Source organism: Solanum dulcamara, chromosome 12, assembly GCF_947179165.1.
Source record: "Solanum dulcamara chromosome 12, daSolDulc1.2, whole genome shotgun sequence".
Classification (NCBI taxonomy): domain Eukaryota; kingdom Viridiplantae; phylum Streptophyta; class Magnoliopsida; order Solanales; family Solanaceae; genus Solanum; species Solanum dulcamara.
The window spans coordinates 6093072-6112081 of NC_077248.1; the positions used below are offsets into that span (position 1 = coordinate 6093072).

The following is a 19010-nucleotide window of genomic DNA, read 5'->3' on the forward strand; positions in this document are numbered from 1 at the left end:
TTCGATCGATCTCAATAATTTTAATCAAAATTTTATATTTATCTCAAGAAATCTGTTGAATATGTATAAATTATTAATTTAGAATCTAATAATTCAAATGGACTAAAAGTTTACATAATGTGCCAGTACAGTTCAAGTTCTCACTAAGTTTCAAATCGTTTCATAATTCGTGATTTTAGTTAAAGAAATGTATTTAAAAGTTAAATTCATGTTTGGACTTTATGAGTTTAAAAAAAAAATTAAAAATTAAACACACTTAGAACCTCTTTTTCACACTTTAGATTCTATATTTCAAATCTAAAGTTGAAATAATTGTTCATTGTGATTAAAAAATACTAAGAATTAATAAAATATTTTTAAAATTTTGAAATCAAAGAGCTTCTGGCTAGATTATATTCACGTGATATTCGCAGCATTTGTCCGTAGTTCAACCACCCAAACCGCAGTGTTGTCTCTTGGCTTCACTCATTGCTCGTGTTGTTTTAGCCTTTTAGTAGCCGGGAAATCGTATTATGTGTTTCTATCAAATCAATTTAATTCAATTTATAATGATTAAATAATTTAATGAGGTGAAAATATGAAATTATTTAATTATAATTAAGTATTATGGTAGAAATTAGGTTAGTAGGCAGTGGAAGTATTGTCTTGTTTTATGAGGATTTAGGCTTGTTGGCAGTGGCGGATCCAGGATTTTTAATAAGGGGGTTCAAAATTTGAAAAAGTAGACACACGAACTAGCCGAAGGGGGTTCGACATCTACTATTTATACATAAAAAAATATTTTAACCATGTATAAATAGTGTAATTTTTCGCCGAAGGGGGTTCGGATGAACCCCCTAATTACATGCTAGATCCGCCCCTGCTTGTTGGAGTTTGTCGTTGTTCTAGTTGTGTATTAATGTAATTCTTGCTTTCGATATCTACCATCGTCTGTTGTTTATTGTATTTCGATTATCATATTATTTTGTGCTCTTGTTCCTTTCTTGTAGGATTTGCGTTGTTTATCTTATTAGTTGTTATGTCTTTCTTATTCTTTGTACTTGGATTTGCTATACTTAATTCGAAGATTTTTTGAAAATAGTCTTTCTACCTTCACAAGGCAGTGATAAAATTTGCATACACGTTAGCAATATCCCTGAACCTCATAAATGAAATTCTACTGAATATATTATTGTTATTGTTATAATTAAGTACTAAAACTTTATATACAAATATATAACATATATATTGATTTGGTATAAATGCAGATAAATTGTTATAGATTAAAAAAAAAAAAAGAAGCCAAAGTCCCTACCAACAATACATTGTCTTTCATACTGATCAGGGATATTATATGCTCCTGAAATGTAGCTGACACAGGATGCTTCTCACTTCAATTGAGCCTACAATCTCAACCAAAAATTCAAATAAGGAATTAATATACAACTACAACTATATATAAAGTTTGTAAAGAAAATGTAAAAAAATAAATTAAATTAAATTAAATAAGGTGGAGGGTATTTTTATAAACAAATAATTTAGTTTTTGAAATTATGCAATAAATATAATTTTGAATATGACTAACCAAACAAGCAATAAAAACTATTCTCAGTATAACTAATTTCAACATAACTTATCCCAACATAATTAATTTCAGCATAACTTGTATCCAAATCAAATACGCCGAGTGTATTGTCAAATGAAGTTTCTTTATCAAATAAGTCGTTTTATGGGTTCACTAGCCGTTTGAGTGACGTTACTATTAGCTTCGATCTCAAGTGCTAATCTGTGGAGGCTTATGACCACCACAAATTGTTCTTTTTTCTATATAAAAAAGATTTTAAATATACATCAAGCCTTTGTAATGATACATATAAATAACACATTTAATGTAAATGAACTTTCATTCACAAATTCATAATAAAAAGCATCACAAGTTTAAATTCATATCAAATTAAAGTAATACAAACTCTTATATAATAACTTGAAGTCTTGAACGTTACAATTCTTTAAATCCTTAGAAATCTAAAATGGTTCCATATATCAAATAAATATTTAAAAAGTATTATGCATTTGTCTGATGACTTGAGTTGCTGCCACCTTATCTTTTATTAAAGATGAAGTAAGTTCAATCTTCACATCACTAATTAAGGTGAAGCAATGAGTACTTTAAATGTGATTAAATAAACATATATGATATATACATATCCTTATACGCCTTGATCCAAAAAGAAATTTCATAATTTAATTTACCAAATGAACCTTTGGCTTTTATAAAGATTTAAAAGATTATGGATAGGAAATATTTATTTCGATAATGGTCAAACATTATATTGCGAATGAAAAAGTTTAAGAAGCGGTAGATAATTGTATTTTCTCCTATAAACATAAGACATCAATTATACAAACTTATTTCATCTGCTTTGAAAATTTCACTATATAAAACTTACAATAGAAAAAGACAATTAGGAAAAAAATTAAACACAAGAATTCCATAATAAATAGAGATAAATGTCAAAACACACCTAAATTATCTTTTTTTTTTGAGTTTCATACTTACACTATTGGGAGTGCGAGTTTCATACCTAAATTATCACTTATTAGTTTGAAAAGTACACATTTCTCTTCTATTCCACTCTCAGGTGTGTGTACTACGCTCTCTTTTTCATATATAAAAAATTTATGACATCACACTCCACATAGACAAAAAATTAAATAAATTATTAAAATTAATTAAAATTAAAGATTAAAGTATTACTACCCCTAAAAAAATTATAAAATAAAATATAAAATATTTTTCTTCTCCCACTCCGTCACTTTCTCTCACCATAACCCCACCCCCCAACCAATTTTTTTTAGTTTTACTTTTTATTTTTTAAATTTCTTTTATAATTTTTTTTAAAAAAAATCTTACTTCAAACACCCCCCCCCTTCCCTTCAAATAATAATTTAGATATTATTTTAATTTTTTTTAAAAAATTTTTACTCCGCCCCACCTAAAAAAATGTATAAAAAAAAAATAAGAGTGGAAGGTTAGATGGGGTGGGTATAATTTATTTTTTTAAAAATAAAAATATAGCATTTAAAAAAATAAAAATAATAACATTTTTTTCAGGAAGGAGTGAGGGAGGAGGTGAAGTATGAATTTTTAAAAAATATTTTATAAACGAAATGTAAAAAAAAATAAAAGGACGGGGGATTGTGAGGGGAGGGGGGCAAGTGGTGGAACGAGTGAGAAAAATATTTTAAATGCCATTTGGATGAGAATACTCAAATTTCTTTTTTAAGGGGATATACTTTAGTCTTTGACTTAACTAATATTAATAGTTTATTTTTTTCAAGGTGGAATAATTTATTCATTTGGAATGCCATGTGACAAGGTTTTTTCAAAAAATAGAGAGAGTAGAGAGAGTGTATTACACAAACTAATAAGTAATAGTTTAGGTATGAAACTCACACTTCCAATAGTTCAGATATGAAACTCAAAACACGGGGATAATTTAAGTGTGTTTTTCACACTTTATCTCTAATAAATATGACTATTGATCATGCATCTAACGTATGTTTTGAAGTACATACATATATAAATAGATAAATAGAGAATAAAAATATTTGATTGACCGACATAAAAGACATCCATGTAGTAATAATTGTAACAAACCTGATTTCTTCACTATATTAATAAGAGAATTGGAATGTGATTACAATTTTAGATTCGTGAATAACAATACTCAAATTACTGAATTACAATGAAAATATTGAAATAACAAAGTAACTTAGATAGATATAAAAATGGGATGAGAATATTAGATTCTAGAAAGAAGATGGGAAGAACAGACAATTTCTTCACAATTGGCATAAACCATTCTTTCTCATCCGTCGTCCTTTTAGCTAGTTGTTAATTGGGCCTGGGTCCCTAATCAATCTTTGCAAAGGCCTTCCAATTCTCTTGCTTCTTCTCATCCCAATAACTAGTTGTGTGACATCTGTGTAGGTATCGACATTGGGCCAACAATACTCCTGTCCTCAATAAGAACCTTGTCCTCAAGGTTCGAGTCAAGAACAATGTTAGTAGCGCGCACCCCACCAATTGTAGCCAAGAGAAACTGTGCAGTGTTGGCAAAAATAAGATGTGATCTTGTATAAATCTTGCAATAGCCACCAACCTGGAAACAACATAAAAGATAGTCCGCTCATTACCACAACCCTCGAGTGCAGACAAGCTTTTTCCAAACACAACTGTAGTGTAAGTTGTAGCATCCATGATTTGTGTAGCACATGTAACATCAGTTGTATATTCAAATGGAGAACAAACGACCCAAAAAGCAACCAAGCCACTGATATGTGCCATTTCCGCCAGGAGAAAAACTTTTTGCTTGTTACATACCTTGTGGAGACGTGCATAATAATAGTGACGAGCAGAAGCACTTGCATTAGTAATAATAAACTTTGGTCTAAACAATGTGGCAGAGTTCTCCAGTTGTTTGCAATCAATATAACCAGTGCTCACATCAACTTTTCATGACACGGTCTTGAAAAAATGTGAGACACTAAAAGACTTTACCATGTCAGTGTGATAAACATGCGCAATATGTCGACTCTGATATGGTCTTTTGACCATGCCAACATACTCATTTCCTCCATAGTACTGTGTACTGAGACGCCCTCCTCTGTAGGCGATGGTAACTAGTGACATCAAATTTACTAGAGGGTTATGCTCAAGACCCCTCCATTGCCTAGCTTTCTTTAAGTATAAAAATATAAGCACAATCTGAATGAATGTGTTCAAATAGTGCATTCCACTGCTTTATCCATATATGTTGCACTAAACTTACGTGATTAAGTGCTAAGAAAAACTCCAAGGAACTACTAAAATGTTCAGATGCATCAGTGCCTACATGTTGCCGCCCAAGACCACAAACTTGTTCACCCCACAATGTAACTACTAAAAAATAAGAATAAACGAAACTACTATTTTGAAACATATTCTCGTTGGCACCACAGGATAGAGTAATATCATATATACCAGGATCAAATGGACAATTTGCAAAGGTAAGAGAAACAACGAAACCTGGTGAGGAATAAGAATAAGGTTGAAGAGCCATGCTCCAGCCAGAATCCCTGTTTGGCGAAAGGCTGTATTGAGCCTTAGTGAAAATATTGCACACAAAACGGTATGTCACTGCAATTTTTGCGTCAAGAAGGAATCTTTTGATACATGTTCTCCAAACATCCTCCGTCGCCACGTCACCAAAAGCAACCGAGAAGGCATCCAGCACATCATCTTTGTTGACCAGAATATTGGGAATCTACTCCGAATATCGTGCAGAAAATACCTCAAGCAACCCATGTATTTTCTCTTTCCTACCAACCTCTCTCGATTTAGACAACAAAAAATAAGGAAGACTTTGATCTTGTCTGGTATCAATCCAAATGCAATAATTCCACAAGGTTAACATAATTAACTTATCATGATCCAAGTTATCCGAAGCGACACAAAATACAGAGTTTCTTGTAACTCTAAGGAATGTGGTAAGTAAACGAGAGCCAGGATCAAATGGAAACGCTAATCCGAATTGATCTTGTGGAAACATAAGCAAAGTTAAGATAAGTGAAGCATGACCAAGTCTACTAAAGTGACCAGTTATACCTCTGTTTATAAGTTGGTAATATCTGCAGGTTGAAAGCATTCTAGACATCTCCTCCGAGCATCGGACTATCCCAAGTCTATGTAGCATATTAAACATGGCAAAGTCACTGAATCTAGAAAATGTAGAATCAATCCATAATGGAGGTATTCCCACAAATGCAAGAACCAGTTGTCTTATTTCATTTGCAATGGTAAAAATTTCTTCTTCCTCCTCATTGTTGTCTTCATTTCCAACATCAGTAGCATAGTCATTTTCCTCAATAGTAGCTGTGGTCATTGTAAGCACCTTGTGTGATTCTAGAATAACATCCTTAGACCCAACGAAAAATTCATTGAACAACTTGTGTGCCTCATTGTTGTTGTATACAAGTGGCTCACTAAAGTATTATGGAACTGGGAAGTCCGCCTCCTTTTTGGTTATTTCATTCTCAACGTCTCCAATAATATCAGATGTCTTATCTAACTTTTCACCAAACACTTGGTGGGCAGAGTTCAGTTTGCTGTAGTCCAACCGTGCATTCAAAGATTGAGGCGGGCGCGAGTTAGCGATAGTGTACCATGACGGAATAGTTGCAGCACGTGCCTGATAATCATTCCCTGTGGTTAATATATTGAAATAACAAATTAACTAAGACAGATATAAAAATGGAATGAGAATGTTAGACTCTAGAAAGAAGATGGGAGTAACAGATAATTTCTTCATAATTGACATAAATCTTCTTTCTCATTCATCGTCTTTTTAGCTAATTGCTAATTGGGCCCAAGTCACAAATCAACCTTTGCAAAGGCCTTTCAATTCTCTTGCTTCTTCTCGACCCAATAACTAATTGTTTGACATCGTATAGGTAGGGGTGTACATGGATCGGGTTGGTTCGGATTTTTTACAAACCAAACCAAACTATTTGTGTCGGGTTATTAAATCTATAAACCAAACCAAACCAAACCAATAAAAGTCGGGTTTTTCGATATCAATTTTTTTCGGGTTTTTCGGGTTTTTTCGAGTTTTTTTTGGTTTCTCGGGTTTTTCATAGTATCTAATAAAAAACACAGAGCAGTAGAGCTTTTTTTTGTATATTATTTAGATGAGCTTTTCAAATTCAAATTTAAATGTAAGAAAGAAAATAAAAATTATGAAAAATTTTAAAAAAATATTTATAAATTACATTTTAATAAATATTTTTATGTATAACATAATTTAAAAGTAGTATATCTATAATCGGGTTGGTTTGGGTTCGGTTTGACTTTTTTTAGTTAAAACCAAACCAACCCTATAATGGTCGGGTTTTTTTTCCAAACACCAAACCAAGTCAAACCAAATCACTAGTCGGGTTTTTTTTCCGATTTTGTTCGGTTTATCGATTTTGTGCGGTTTATCGATTTGCCCTGTACAGCCCTACGTATAGGTATCGACATTGGGTCAAAGCTGATTCATAACAATAATCAATAGTACCTATTCTAGATGATTTATAACCAGTAAAAATTATGTCCAATAAAATATCATTATATAAATTAAAATGAAAAAAATATTATAATTATATATCTATATTCCCTATACCGCGCATCTCTAAACATATAAGCTTCAGCCACAAAGGAAAAGAATCGAGAAGTAAGTACGTTATCTAGAGCGAGTGATTTCCAGTACCTCAATTAATATATTTTATACACATTTTCCATGTTAATCCATTATTCAAAATACAAGATCTACTCATCAAAAGCTTCTAGGTTCATTCGAACCTATAGATAATCTATTGATATGCGCTTAGAGACAAATTTAAAATTTAATCTCTGTGAATTTAATTTTAATATTTTATTATTGAACCTATTATATTTTAGGATTAGAGTTTCCCTTTTGTTATTCGACGAGGAGCATTTTTTCTCTCTATTAAAAATTGGGCAGCTTTAAACCCTCGTCGTAACAACAGGGGGCATTTATATCCTTAAAGGATCGTTTGATTGGAAATAAGTTATTTCAGGATAATTAATTATCTTTGAATTAGTTATTCTGGGATAAAATAGAAATAAATTATTCACCATGTATATGAAATAGCTTATCCATCATTATGATATAAATAATGAAATAAATTATTCCAAACTTGTCAATTAAACAAGACACCAAAATTTTATCTTTAAATTATTTATATTTATCCCTTACCTCAAACGACTCTTGATAGACTAATTCACTGTTAATTCCTAATAAGAAAAATTCATATTTTATTTTTATATATATCTTGAAGTTTTTCTTGAGTTCGGATCCACCCTGTGGGTCCCACCATGATAGACTAAATATATATAATTATGCATTTGCCACGTGTTCTTAGAGGAGGAAGAGAGTACTCCACTTGTTATAATAATAATTCTGTACAGATATTTTTTTGTATTGATAAGCTGAAAAAGATTGCTACTAGAATTTAATCCACTAATTTAATTTTCTGGCTGTAATTTAGCTAACTACGTGGCAATACCACTCGTTTTAGCCAGAACATCCCACAACCGTTGGATCTCGGCAAAAACATCATCGGACGGCAGCTGAAACCGACAACATGGACAAGTGTTGGTCTTTTTCAACCAACGTAGTATACATTTCCAATGGTAAAAATGATCACATGGTAATTTGCAAACATCTTTGCCTAATTTCATCTCTTCTTTACATATCACACACTGATCATTTCCCCCGCCGTTCGATGACCGCAACGCCACCACCACCGCCAAGGATGCCGCCAACTTCTTCCCGTCTTTTGGTTCACCACTACTAGTAATGGAGTCAGAAATTCTAATAAGAAAAGGAAAAATATATTAGGATTTGAACATGTTATATTACTCAAAATTCTTTTTTAATTATGTCAAGGAGTTCAACATTTTACGTGTGACAGTGAATATTTTATAACATTTTAGGAGTAGTGTATATGTTAGTTGCTATTAATACTGGATTAATTAACAATTAGAACTATTTTTATATGTAATTATTACTTTATAATTTACTTAATTGTATATGTATCTGTACAATAGACCCTTGTGGTCGGGCCCTTCCCCGGACCCTGTGCATAGCGGGAGCTTTAGTGCACCGGACTGCCCTTTTTTTTTTTATATGTATCTTTTAAATTGTTAAGATCATATAACTTAAAACTTTCATATTTATTGTACTTTTTGTGTTGATTCACTTCTCTTTTAGTCAATTTTATAAAAAAAAAATATTTTTATATTTATTAACAATTTAATTTTAATATATCCATTTCTCTCTTATGAAATTATTTATAGCCATATCGTCCACACAATTATTTTAGACCACAAAATTTTAAAAATATTTTTATTATTCTTAAATTTTGTGTCCAGCAAAACAATATCACAAAAATTAAAACGTAAAAAAAGTATATATCGAGAGGAAGAGAGGATGTTTTTACCCGTAGCTCCGTCCCTGATCACCACCATTAATATCATAGGCCATGACATTAAAAAAATTCTTGCACTTTGCCACTAACTCAATAAACTTGATTATCACTTCACTACTACAACTTTCAATACCGGATAGTTTCAAGATGTCATTAGCCATATAGTCACTAAGAATATTGCGCCAACGCGATAGTGGAGCGTCCAATGTCCCAGACTCATGTTGGCGCAACTCACATAATAGTAAGAGCAGGAGAACTGCATCCACATCTCGAAGATTCATGGTGGTGATTGATGATGGTGGTAGCAAAATCATGTTTTTCTCCATGAAGTACACTAAAATCGCGAGGTTAGCCAATAGGTGGCGGGCGATGAGGAGGGATTTGTGAGGGAGGGAGAGGGAGTTGAGGTGGTGGAAAGTGAGGGAGAATAGGGTGGGAGAAGAGAGGAGAGAAAAAATACGGTGGCGGTTGTGGTGGCAGAGGGAGGAGAAGTGGTGGGTGAATTTTGTGAGTTGAAGAGGGGTTAAGGTAGAAAGAGTTGCCATGACTATGGCCTCTAAGGATTTTTTATCTTCCATCATTTTTATGGGATCATGTGCATTATTGGTGGTAATTAAAGGAAATGAGTTTTTGGAAAGTGTGTGGTTTATATAAAGTGTCTGTTTGTGTTAGTTTGACTAAATCATGCATGATATTATTACCTAGTGATTATGTATATCTTAGCCACTCAGAATTTCCTCAGTTTCCGTTTCAACTGATATTTAACTTGATATAAAATTTAAGATTTTTTTATAAAATTTATAGTTTAAAATAGATTATAATTATTTGTGTGGCTATATTTATTAAGGCTAAATAGATATTCTAAAATTAAATTATTATTAACTATAGAAATATGTTATTTTTTAGAACTGAAAAAGAAAAAAATGAATGACATAAATTAGGACGAAGAAATTGAGACTTTTGGTAGGTTCAAAGTAGTTTTTCAAATAAATTATTGAACATTTTTGGTCTTTTAATTTATTAAAAGTGAACACTTTTAAGTTTTCATAGACATATATGCTAACAAATTTTGTACGTTTTTTTATTTGATATAGGGAATTAACTGCGCGTTGAAAAAAGATTTAACCAACAATACTAAAAGAGTTCTATCAAATCTTAAAAATAGCAACAAACAAATTGCATTAGACCAAAAACAATCACTATAAGAAAATTTGTAACAAAATTATGGACGCATGTGAAAGTGACACGAGAGGTGGAAAAACAAGACAACTGTAGATCAAAGACTATACAACAACAATAAATCCAGTATAGTCCTATCATGTGGGTCCGGAGAGGGTAGAGTGTAAGCAGACCTAACCCTACCTTGAAAGGTGGGGCGGCTGTTTCCGAAACAACCTCGGCTCAAGTGAGGAAAACAAGATAAAAGGTCAGATAGGAACAAGCATATCGAAAACAAGATGAAAACAAGAAATAACAAAAGTGAGAAAGTCATGATAAAATAGTACGGAAAGAAAAAAACATTTACTACTATAAATAAATAATATAATCAAAGTACAATGACCCCACACCTATAAACAGCAATACATTGCAGAAATCAAATGACAATAAACATTGAGCGGACCTACAACTACTATGGTGTAAGAGTAAGTCACCTAGCATTTTATCCTAATCTGCGTCCTTCACAAAAGAAATTATAGTGCGCTACTGCGCCTATTAATAGGAAAGAATAACATGACTATTTACTAGACTTCTACCCTAATATGGGTCCTCCACACCCTCCTATCTAAGATCATGTCTTCGGTAAGCTGTAACTGTGTCATATCCTGTCTAATCACCTCTCCCCAATATTTCTTCGGCCTACCCCTACGTTTTCTGAAATCATCCATGACCAACCTCTCACACCTCCTCACTGGAGCATCTGCATCTCTCCTCTTCACATGCCCAAACCATCTCAGTCGCATTTCCCGCATCTTGTCTTCCACCGAGGTCACTCCTACCTTGTCTCGGTTAGCCTCATTTCTAATCATGTCGCTTGTGGTATGCCCACACATCCATCTCAACATTCTCATCTCGGCTACTTTCATCTTTTGAACGTGAGAGACCTTAACTGGCCAACACTTCGCCCATATAACATAGCCGGTCCTATATATATTAATATTGCGTAAAAAAATATTAATTCATTTGTTGTTACTTTATCGTAATTACGATCAATCAATATCATCATCATTTACCTATATGATATCCATGTTTTTAAGTTATATGAACTAATAATATTGTGTAATATTTCTTATACTTATAGTGTTATTTAGCCTAAAATTAATATTAAATCAGATATAATTTTATAATAATGTTTTCATTTAGCCTAAAATTAATATTAAATCAGATATAACTTTATAATAATGTTTTCGATGAAAGCTATTTCATCTGTTACTAGTGTCCTGTTTAAACAACTTCAATAATAATTTTTTTTGCATCATTTTCATACTGAATAAATAAATCACGTGGCTGATATATTATGAGAGCACTTTACTATATATCTATTAAAACTATATAATTTATTATCGTCGTCATGAAAATCATCAAGTAAATCATAAGGAATATGTTTAGTGCTAGCAAATACATAATTGAACTTCATTCATTCCTTTTTATTTGTCATCTATTCTAAATATAATTGTTCCTAAATACTCTCTTCATTTTAAAATAAGTGAATTGTTGAGACAATGCACATCTATTGAGAAAAAAAATTTAGAACATAAATTAAACATTACTTTTCACTTTTGTCATTTAGTTATTTTCAAACTATTCTTAAAAATATAAATAATTCAAAGTAAAATCATAAATATAAATAATTAACTCTCTTGAAATTATAACCTAGAAAACATAAATGAGGGACAAAAATGGAAAGAAATTTCAAACAACTTTTTTGAACTTTGAACAACTCACTTATTTAGAACTATGATAAAAGACCCAACAATTCACTTACTATTTTGAAATTGAGGAGTACTTGTCAATTTAAAAAAACAAGAGTGAATTAATTATTTTCTTCCAATTTAATTTGTCTTTAACATTAATTATTCTTAGAATTAAGACACATATAAATAGATAAAAATTAAATAATTGTATATATTAGTCAAACTACACTCCTAATTAATTTTTAAAACTTTATCGTAATAACTAAAAAGGAATAAAGGGAATATTAAATATGCATTATGAAATGCTTAGGAAGATTTTCATGTATTAAATATTAAGTATAAAATTCACTATTATATTATTGGCACAATAAATACATATGACTTTTAATTTGAGCTCATTTTATGCTCTCCAATTTTGAGTGTGCACAATTAGACACTTAAACTTGTATAAAACTAGACAAGTAGATATGCATGTCCTACGTGACACAATACACGTAGGACACAAAATTGTCACGTAGGATGCTATATAAGACAAATGTGTTTATTTGTTCAAAGTTTTTTGGATAGTTAAAGTGTCTACTTGTGCACTAATAAAGTTAAATATCATAATTACTTGCTGAAACTAAGTTAAGAGTCATATTTAGGTATTACGCTTATATTATTTACCGGAAATAATTAGTTATTCATTTTCATTTTCATTTTGCCTTTTAACTTTCAGGACAGCAAATTGACTCAAAAAATTATAGGAGTACTTAGTAGAGAGCCTAAATTCCAGGATTTGCCCGCCGTCATCGAACTCGTTCTCCGGCGTTAAAATTCAACTTTTTTTCTCCGGCTAACTCTTTGCCCATCTCTCTCCGGTTAATAATTTTAATTGTAAGTTTTCACTTTACGCATAATCTTCTTTTTCTCTCATGAACTCGAAAACCCTAAACCCCTTCCCCTGTCAATTTTATCAACAGGCACGACGAATTGTTAATTCACTTGAATTGCCTTTTTGTGCGATTAACGGTTTCAAATTAGTTCTGAACTTTCAGTTTAGTGATCAACTCCTTTTTCTTCCTTTTTTGGTATTAGTGTGTGAACATTTCTCCCTTTAAATTGGGATGAAAAGAGGAGAAAATGTTTATCCGCGATTTGAATGGTGTGATTCATATGTGTGGTTCTTTGCTTCGATTATCCCACTATTTGATGTTGTTATTGTGCCTTTTTTTCTGAATGCTGTGTAATGACTTTGCGTCTGTATGTTATTTGTAACATTGCTTTGTTATGAGTTACTTGGGGATTTTAATTAAAAGAGACTTTTGAGTTATCTATTTGAGGATATAGGACACAAGTTTTAAAAATTGGGTAAAAGGGATTAGTATAATTAGGTATTAATGGGTTATGCTAATTTAAAAAAGAATATTTTTATACACCCCAAAGTTTTGCTATTTACAAATAGGTCCAACATATAAGAGGGTTGTAAAAAACACCTAAACAACTTAGGGTTGTTTAAATATTTTCTGGTTGTTTGAACTAAACAACTTTTGGTTGTTTAAACAACTTCTGATTGTTTGAACTAAATAACTTAGGGTTGTTTAAATATCTTCTGATTGTTTGAACTAAACAACTTTTGGTTGTTTAAATAATTTTTGGTTGTTTAAACAACTTCTGTTGTTTGAACTAAACAATTTAGGGTTGTTTAAATATCTTCTGGTTGTTTGAACTAAACAACTTTTGGTTGTTTAAATATCTTCTTGGTTGCTTGAACAACTCATGTTTATATAAACATTTACAACATATCCTCTCTTCTGTTCTCTTCTCTTTTCATCAATTTTTTTAATATAATTTTCACAATCAAATCGGAATGAAGAAAAAAATGAGAATGACAACATCCGAAGAAGAAGAAGATGAAAACACAAAAAGTTTAAAAAGAAAGGGAAAAACGGAGAAGAAAAAAAGTAAAGAAGTTAAGGAAGAAGAAGATGAAAGAAAAAGAAACAAGAGCGTTTAAAAAAATGAAGAAAAGAGAAGAGAAGAGAGGAGGGAAATGAAGAACAGAAGTTTTAAAAAATGGAGTAAAGAAAAGAGAAGACAAGAGGGAAATAGAGAACATAAGTTTAAAAAAGTGGAGTAAATGAATGAAAATTAGAGTTTTATTAAAAGTTTTTGATCTTTTAATTTTTACCCTAAACTTTTAAATATTCTAATTCAACCCCATCTCTTCATAATTAACCTCTAATTAAATATTTATAAAAAAAAAATAAAAAAAAATACAAATCCCCTATCCTTCATTTCACTCTCAAAGGTCCCTTTTACCTTATTTTCCCGAGTTACTTGACCTGGTTTTTCAGAAATAGTCTCTCTCTCTATGATGTAGGGTAAGGTCTGCTTACACCCTCCACTCCCCCAAGACCCCACCTAGTGGAATTATACTGTGTATGTTTGTTGTTGTAAAGTTAAATCTTTTAGTATGGAGTAAACTTGATGGTAAAATTTAATAGTAACTAATACTAATATTTTTGTCGATGAGTTTAGCTTTCCTGTGAATAGCTGCAATGTTCTCTTCTTTTGGTAAATATTCAATGTAAAATGTGGAATGAGGAAGAGTTATTCAGTTTCCTTTCACTTACTCTGTGGCTTTGGTAGTTCAGAGTTTCCTACAAATAACATAACCATTCAATGTTACATTGTCTTTTAAGACTTTCCCTTTATACAGTCTGCAAGTGCATTGATCAAGGTGGATTTTCTGGAACCACTAGCACTAATAATAATATTTTCATCGATGAGTTTAGCTTTCCTGTGAATAGCTGCAATGTTACATATCCTGCCGACTTTGATAGTGTTGTTTCTTCAGTTTTTCTCTTCTTTTGGGAAGGATACAATGTAAAATGTGGAATGAGGTAGAGTTATTGATTTTCTTTTCACTTACTCCGTGGCATTGGTAGTTCAAGGTTTCCCTTAAATTTGCAAATAAATAAGAACGACAGAGAGCAAAGAATATTGACCAGGCAAGTAACAGATTAGCAATGTACTTTCAGCTTTCAATCTTTTTCCTTCTACATTGAGAAGGAACCGTCGTCATCAGTTTTACTTTTGGTCTTTTACATACAAACAGGCAGCACGTGTCAAATGTCTGAATAATCTTATTCATATTTTTATAAAAAACCATACAAGAAATTATTTTCTTTGCAATTAATCCAAAAGGTCATTGGAGAGTGTTATTGTTATATATATTGTTTCCTCATGCCGTTAGACTTCTTCACTTATTGTCAACTAGATGTATACTTGCCAAAGTTGCTCTGAATCTAGCAGTCATAATATTGTTTTGAAATGGCATGGTTGCTGGTTGTTAATTAAATTTTCTTCTCTTTTTCCTCTAGTTTCTCTTTGAAAGCATCTGAATTGCAATTACCAAGTGTTGAGATAATTGTTTGCATATTTATTGATGTTACTGTCTAATTTTTTGTTTTTCGTTAGTGCGAAGCTTCATTGTATAACAGAAACTTGGTCATCTATTCATAGGGCTGATTGGAAGGACTGCTGGAAATGGATTTTTCGTGCAAAGAAAGTGACAAGGAGGAGTCTTTAGTCCCTGGAGTGTTTGAGATACCTGGAGAACCGGCTGTTGTTATTAATGGGTTGCCTCCCGTTTCTTCAAGTGCTGACACCATTTTTTCCTGTCCAATAATTACTGATGCAGAATCACATAAGAATGCTAGTTTCAGTCAATGGTTTGTAGGAAGAGAAGTCCGCAAGTTTTTTGGGGATCAGTATTACTATGGGAAAGTTATTGAATTTGATGGGGAAGTTGGTTGGTTCAGGGTGAAGTATGAAGATGGCGACATTGAAGATCTTGAGTGGCATGAGTTGGAACAAGTCCTTCGGCCTTTGGACATTACTATTCCATTGAAAACAGTAGCCACAAAGGTCAATAAGATAAAGCAGAGATCCATTCAGAAATCCGGGGGTAGAACTGAAAATCAAGGTGTAAAAAATGACAAAGACACGGTGAAGAAAAACATCGTTTTTATGTAGAACTCCAGGCATGTCAAACATGGCATGGAGTACTTTAGCTCATTATCCAGCTTCATGAGAATTCTGAAACATATTGTGGAGAATGGTAGGTTAGATGTAGTCTGTTGAGTTGAATCTCTGTAGTTTTATCGATCAGTTTAATAGTCATTAGTCCAAAAGCATCATTTCTGCAATTTTCTTGAAGTTCTCATTCTAAGTACTTACGTAAAAATACTCAGTCGGCGTTTGCCATAGACTTCAAATATGTTGTTGGAATTGAATATGCAGTTGTGCTTGGTTTTACTTTTTCCAAAAAATATTTGAAATACTGTTCATGCTTGAGTTTACTTAATACAACTTCAAAAGTGAAAAGTGAGTTATGGGGAATTTTAGCAGTTCAATTGGTTGGTTAGTTGAACTTTCACTTGATTGGTAAGTGTTCGACCCGTAATCTCCTTCCCTATGTAGCTTACAAAATAACAAATTTTGGCTTTGGTTGTTAATTAATACATATTAATAATAGTAGTCGCCAATGCATATAATTCTAAACTTTTTGATGCTTCATTTCATCTAAAATAAACATGAAATTCATTCGCAAAAAGAGAACTAGGAATTAAGATCGAAGAATTTGCTAGGATGCAACTCATTGGAGTCTAATAAAAAAATCTTTATTCATAATTCATATGGTTTTAGTGAATCCATAGAAAAAAGGATTGTACTATTTTCTGTCAGACGAATAGCAACTACAATCATGTTAATTATTTGTGTAGCTTTCAAAATAGTAAATTTGTTCTAGGTTATTAATTAATACATATTAAAAAAAATTACATCATCAATGCGTATGAATATATACTCTTTAATGACTCATTTCAATTTAAATCAAGCGTAAAATTTATTTGCAAAAAGAGCTAGGCGCGATAGGTTTGCTAAGGTGCAACTCCTCGAAAACAAATAAAAAAATGGAATTGGATTTAGTGAATTCGTTGATAAGAAAGGTATTATCAAAACTTTAAGGCAAGTTCTTTAGAGTGGTGGGGTTTGGCCGATTATGTGTATGGAGGTGAAGTGTTGGCCAATCAAAAACTATAATATTCAGATGGCAAAAGCTGTAGAAATGAGGATGCTGAAATCGATATGTGAGCATATTAGGAGAGATAAGATAGGAATAAAGATATATAAGACAAGGTGAGAAAGATCCCGTGATGGATCGGACAAGTTAAAGAAAGCAAGATTGAGATGGTTTGAATATTTAAAAAGGAGATACACAAAAGACCTAGTGAGGAGGTGTGGAAAGTTGATGATGGTGGATTTAATGAGAAGTAGAGGTAGATCGAAGAAGTATTGTGATGGGGGTGATTAAATAGGACATAATAATTTTTTAGCTTATCGAAAACATGAGCTTAGATAGAATATTATGAAGGTCGAAAATTAGGGTGAAAGGTTAGTAGTTAATTAAGTTTAGTTTTGCTTTACTGCCAGATTGGCATGATGTACCAGCACCGTATATGTTTCTCCTTGTATACCAGAAGCAACAGTACTAGTCTCATAAAATTTTGTCTTCAATTTCTGCTATATTGGTTTTCTTTATATTTCCGTTAAAAAGTTTTTTTTTTGTCGTTGTTATTGTTCCTCTTCTTATTTTTATATGTAATGATTTTTCTATTATTTTGATTATTACGTGGTGTATCTTTAGCTTATCGATAACATGATTTTAGATAAGAGGTTATGGAGATCGAAAATTAGGCTTGACGGTTAGTAGATAGTTAAGTGTAATCTTACTATACTGCAGGATAGGCATGGTGCACGGCACATGTTTCTCCATGCATACCAGTAGCATTACTACTAGTCTCATACTTTTTTGTCCTTCGGATTATATTTTTTTCTTGTTGTTTCTTTGCTTTATTTTGTTGTTGTTATGGTTCTTCATCTGATTGCTATACATAATATTTTGTCTATAATTTGATTTGTCTGATTAATTTACTTGTGTATTTTATTTTTAAACTGCTTTGATATATGTTGCTTCAGCCGGTAATCATTTGAAAATAACTTCTCTACCTTCTTGTGATAGGAATGGAGTCTAAGTACACTAGACTCTCCCAAACCTCGCCTATGGATAACAATTGTTATGTTATTGTTGTTGTTATTGAATTCATCAAAAAAGGAATCCTGCTATTTATAGATTGTTTACAACACTAATTTTAATTACAATCGTGTTCTATCTTTTATCATATTAAGAAAAAATAGTTATATATAATCTTATAAGTAGAGCTTCCAAAAATAGTACTCCCCGTTCCATTTTATGTTGCATTCTTTTTTTTAGTCCATATCTAAAAAGAATGTCACCTTACTATAATTAGAAACAATGTAACTTCAAAATTCCTTTTCTACCTTTAATGAAATGATTTATCGCCACACAAATATCTAAGTGTTGTTTTAAACCACAAGGTTTTAAAAGTTTTTTTTTCTTTTTCTTAAACATCATATCAAGTCAAACGGTGTCAAATAAAATAAAACGGAGGGAGTAAATAAATAAAATCATAAAAATCATCATATAACAACAACAACAACAACAACAACCCAGTGAAATTCCACATCGTGGGGTCTGGAGAGGGTAGAGTGTACGCAGACCTGACTCCTATCAATGTAGGACGGCTGTTTCCGAAAGACCCTCGGCTCAATATAAGCATAGAAATAGGTCAGACAAGAATATTAGAGTAAATAAGTAGATGACGAAAACTGACCAAACAATAGTATAATCAAAGAACAAAAAAATAGTAGATATTATTAGATAATAACATAAATACCATAAATACCATAAATAACATAAATTAGAGTACAAGAAATCATAGTGCGTTAATACGCCTACGAATAAGGGGAATAAAACCACTATGTACTAGTCTTCTACCCTAATGTGTGTCCTCCACACCCTCCTATCTAAGGTCATGTCCTCGGTAAGTCGTAAATGCGCCATGTCCTGTCTGATCACCTCTCCCCAATATTTCTTCGGCCTACCCCTACCTCTTCTGAAACCATCCATGGCCAACTTCTCACATCTCCGCACTGGTGCATCTGGGACTCTCCTCT

At 31.9% G+C, this 19010-nt stretch overlaps 3 protein-coding genes across 4 annotated transcripts; 1 reads left to right on the plus strand and 2 right to left on the minus strand.

Annotated features, from left to right (window-relative positions):
* Nucleotides 1–3675: 3675 nt before the first annotated feature.
* Nucleotides 3676–6361, minus strand: LOC129876911 (uncharacterized). Its single transcript, XM_055952388.1, has 3 exons — nt 6340–6361; nt 6094–6226; nt 3676–6006 (listed from the first exon to the last, which is right to left on the minus strand). Exons 1-3 carry the CDS (start codon nt 6359–6361, stop codon nt 5289–5291), a joined length of 873 nt encoding a protein of 290 aa, XP_055808363.1. The 3' UTR covers nt 3676–5288.
* Nucleotides 6362–7904: 1543 nt separating this feature from the next.
* Nucleotides 7905–9643, minus strand: LOC129877287 (E3 ubiquitin-protein ligase SGR9, amyloplastic). The gene is made up of 2 exons (XM_055952766.1): nt 9028–9643; nt 7905–8399 (listed from the first exon to the last, which is right to left on the minus strand). Exons 1-2 carry the CDS (start codon nt 9594–9596, stop codon nt 8078–8080), a joined length of 891 nt encoding a protein of 296 aa, XP_055808741.1. The 5' UTR covers nt 9597–9643; the 3' UTR covers nt 7905–8077.
* A 2991-nt stretch (nt 9644–12634) lies between these two features.
* On the plus strand, nt 12635–16229 carry LOC129877720 (dirigent protein 17-like). 2 transcript variants are annotated; one of them, XM_055953250.1, is made up of 2 exons: nt 12635–12803; nt 15390–16229. In XM_055953250.1, exon 2 carries the CDS (start codon nt 15459–15461, stop codon nt 15945–15947), a length of 489 nt encoding a protein of 162 aa, XP_055809225.1. In that variant the 5' UTR covers nt 12635–12803; nt 15390–15458; the 3' UTR covers nt 15948–16229. The 2 variants fall into 2 exon arrangements, with proteins under 2 accessions (XP_055809225.1, XP_055809224.1); XM_055953249.1 differs by having other exon boundaries at nt 15435–16229.
* The last annotated feature ends 2781 nt before the right edge of the window (nt 16230–19010 follow it).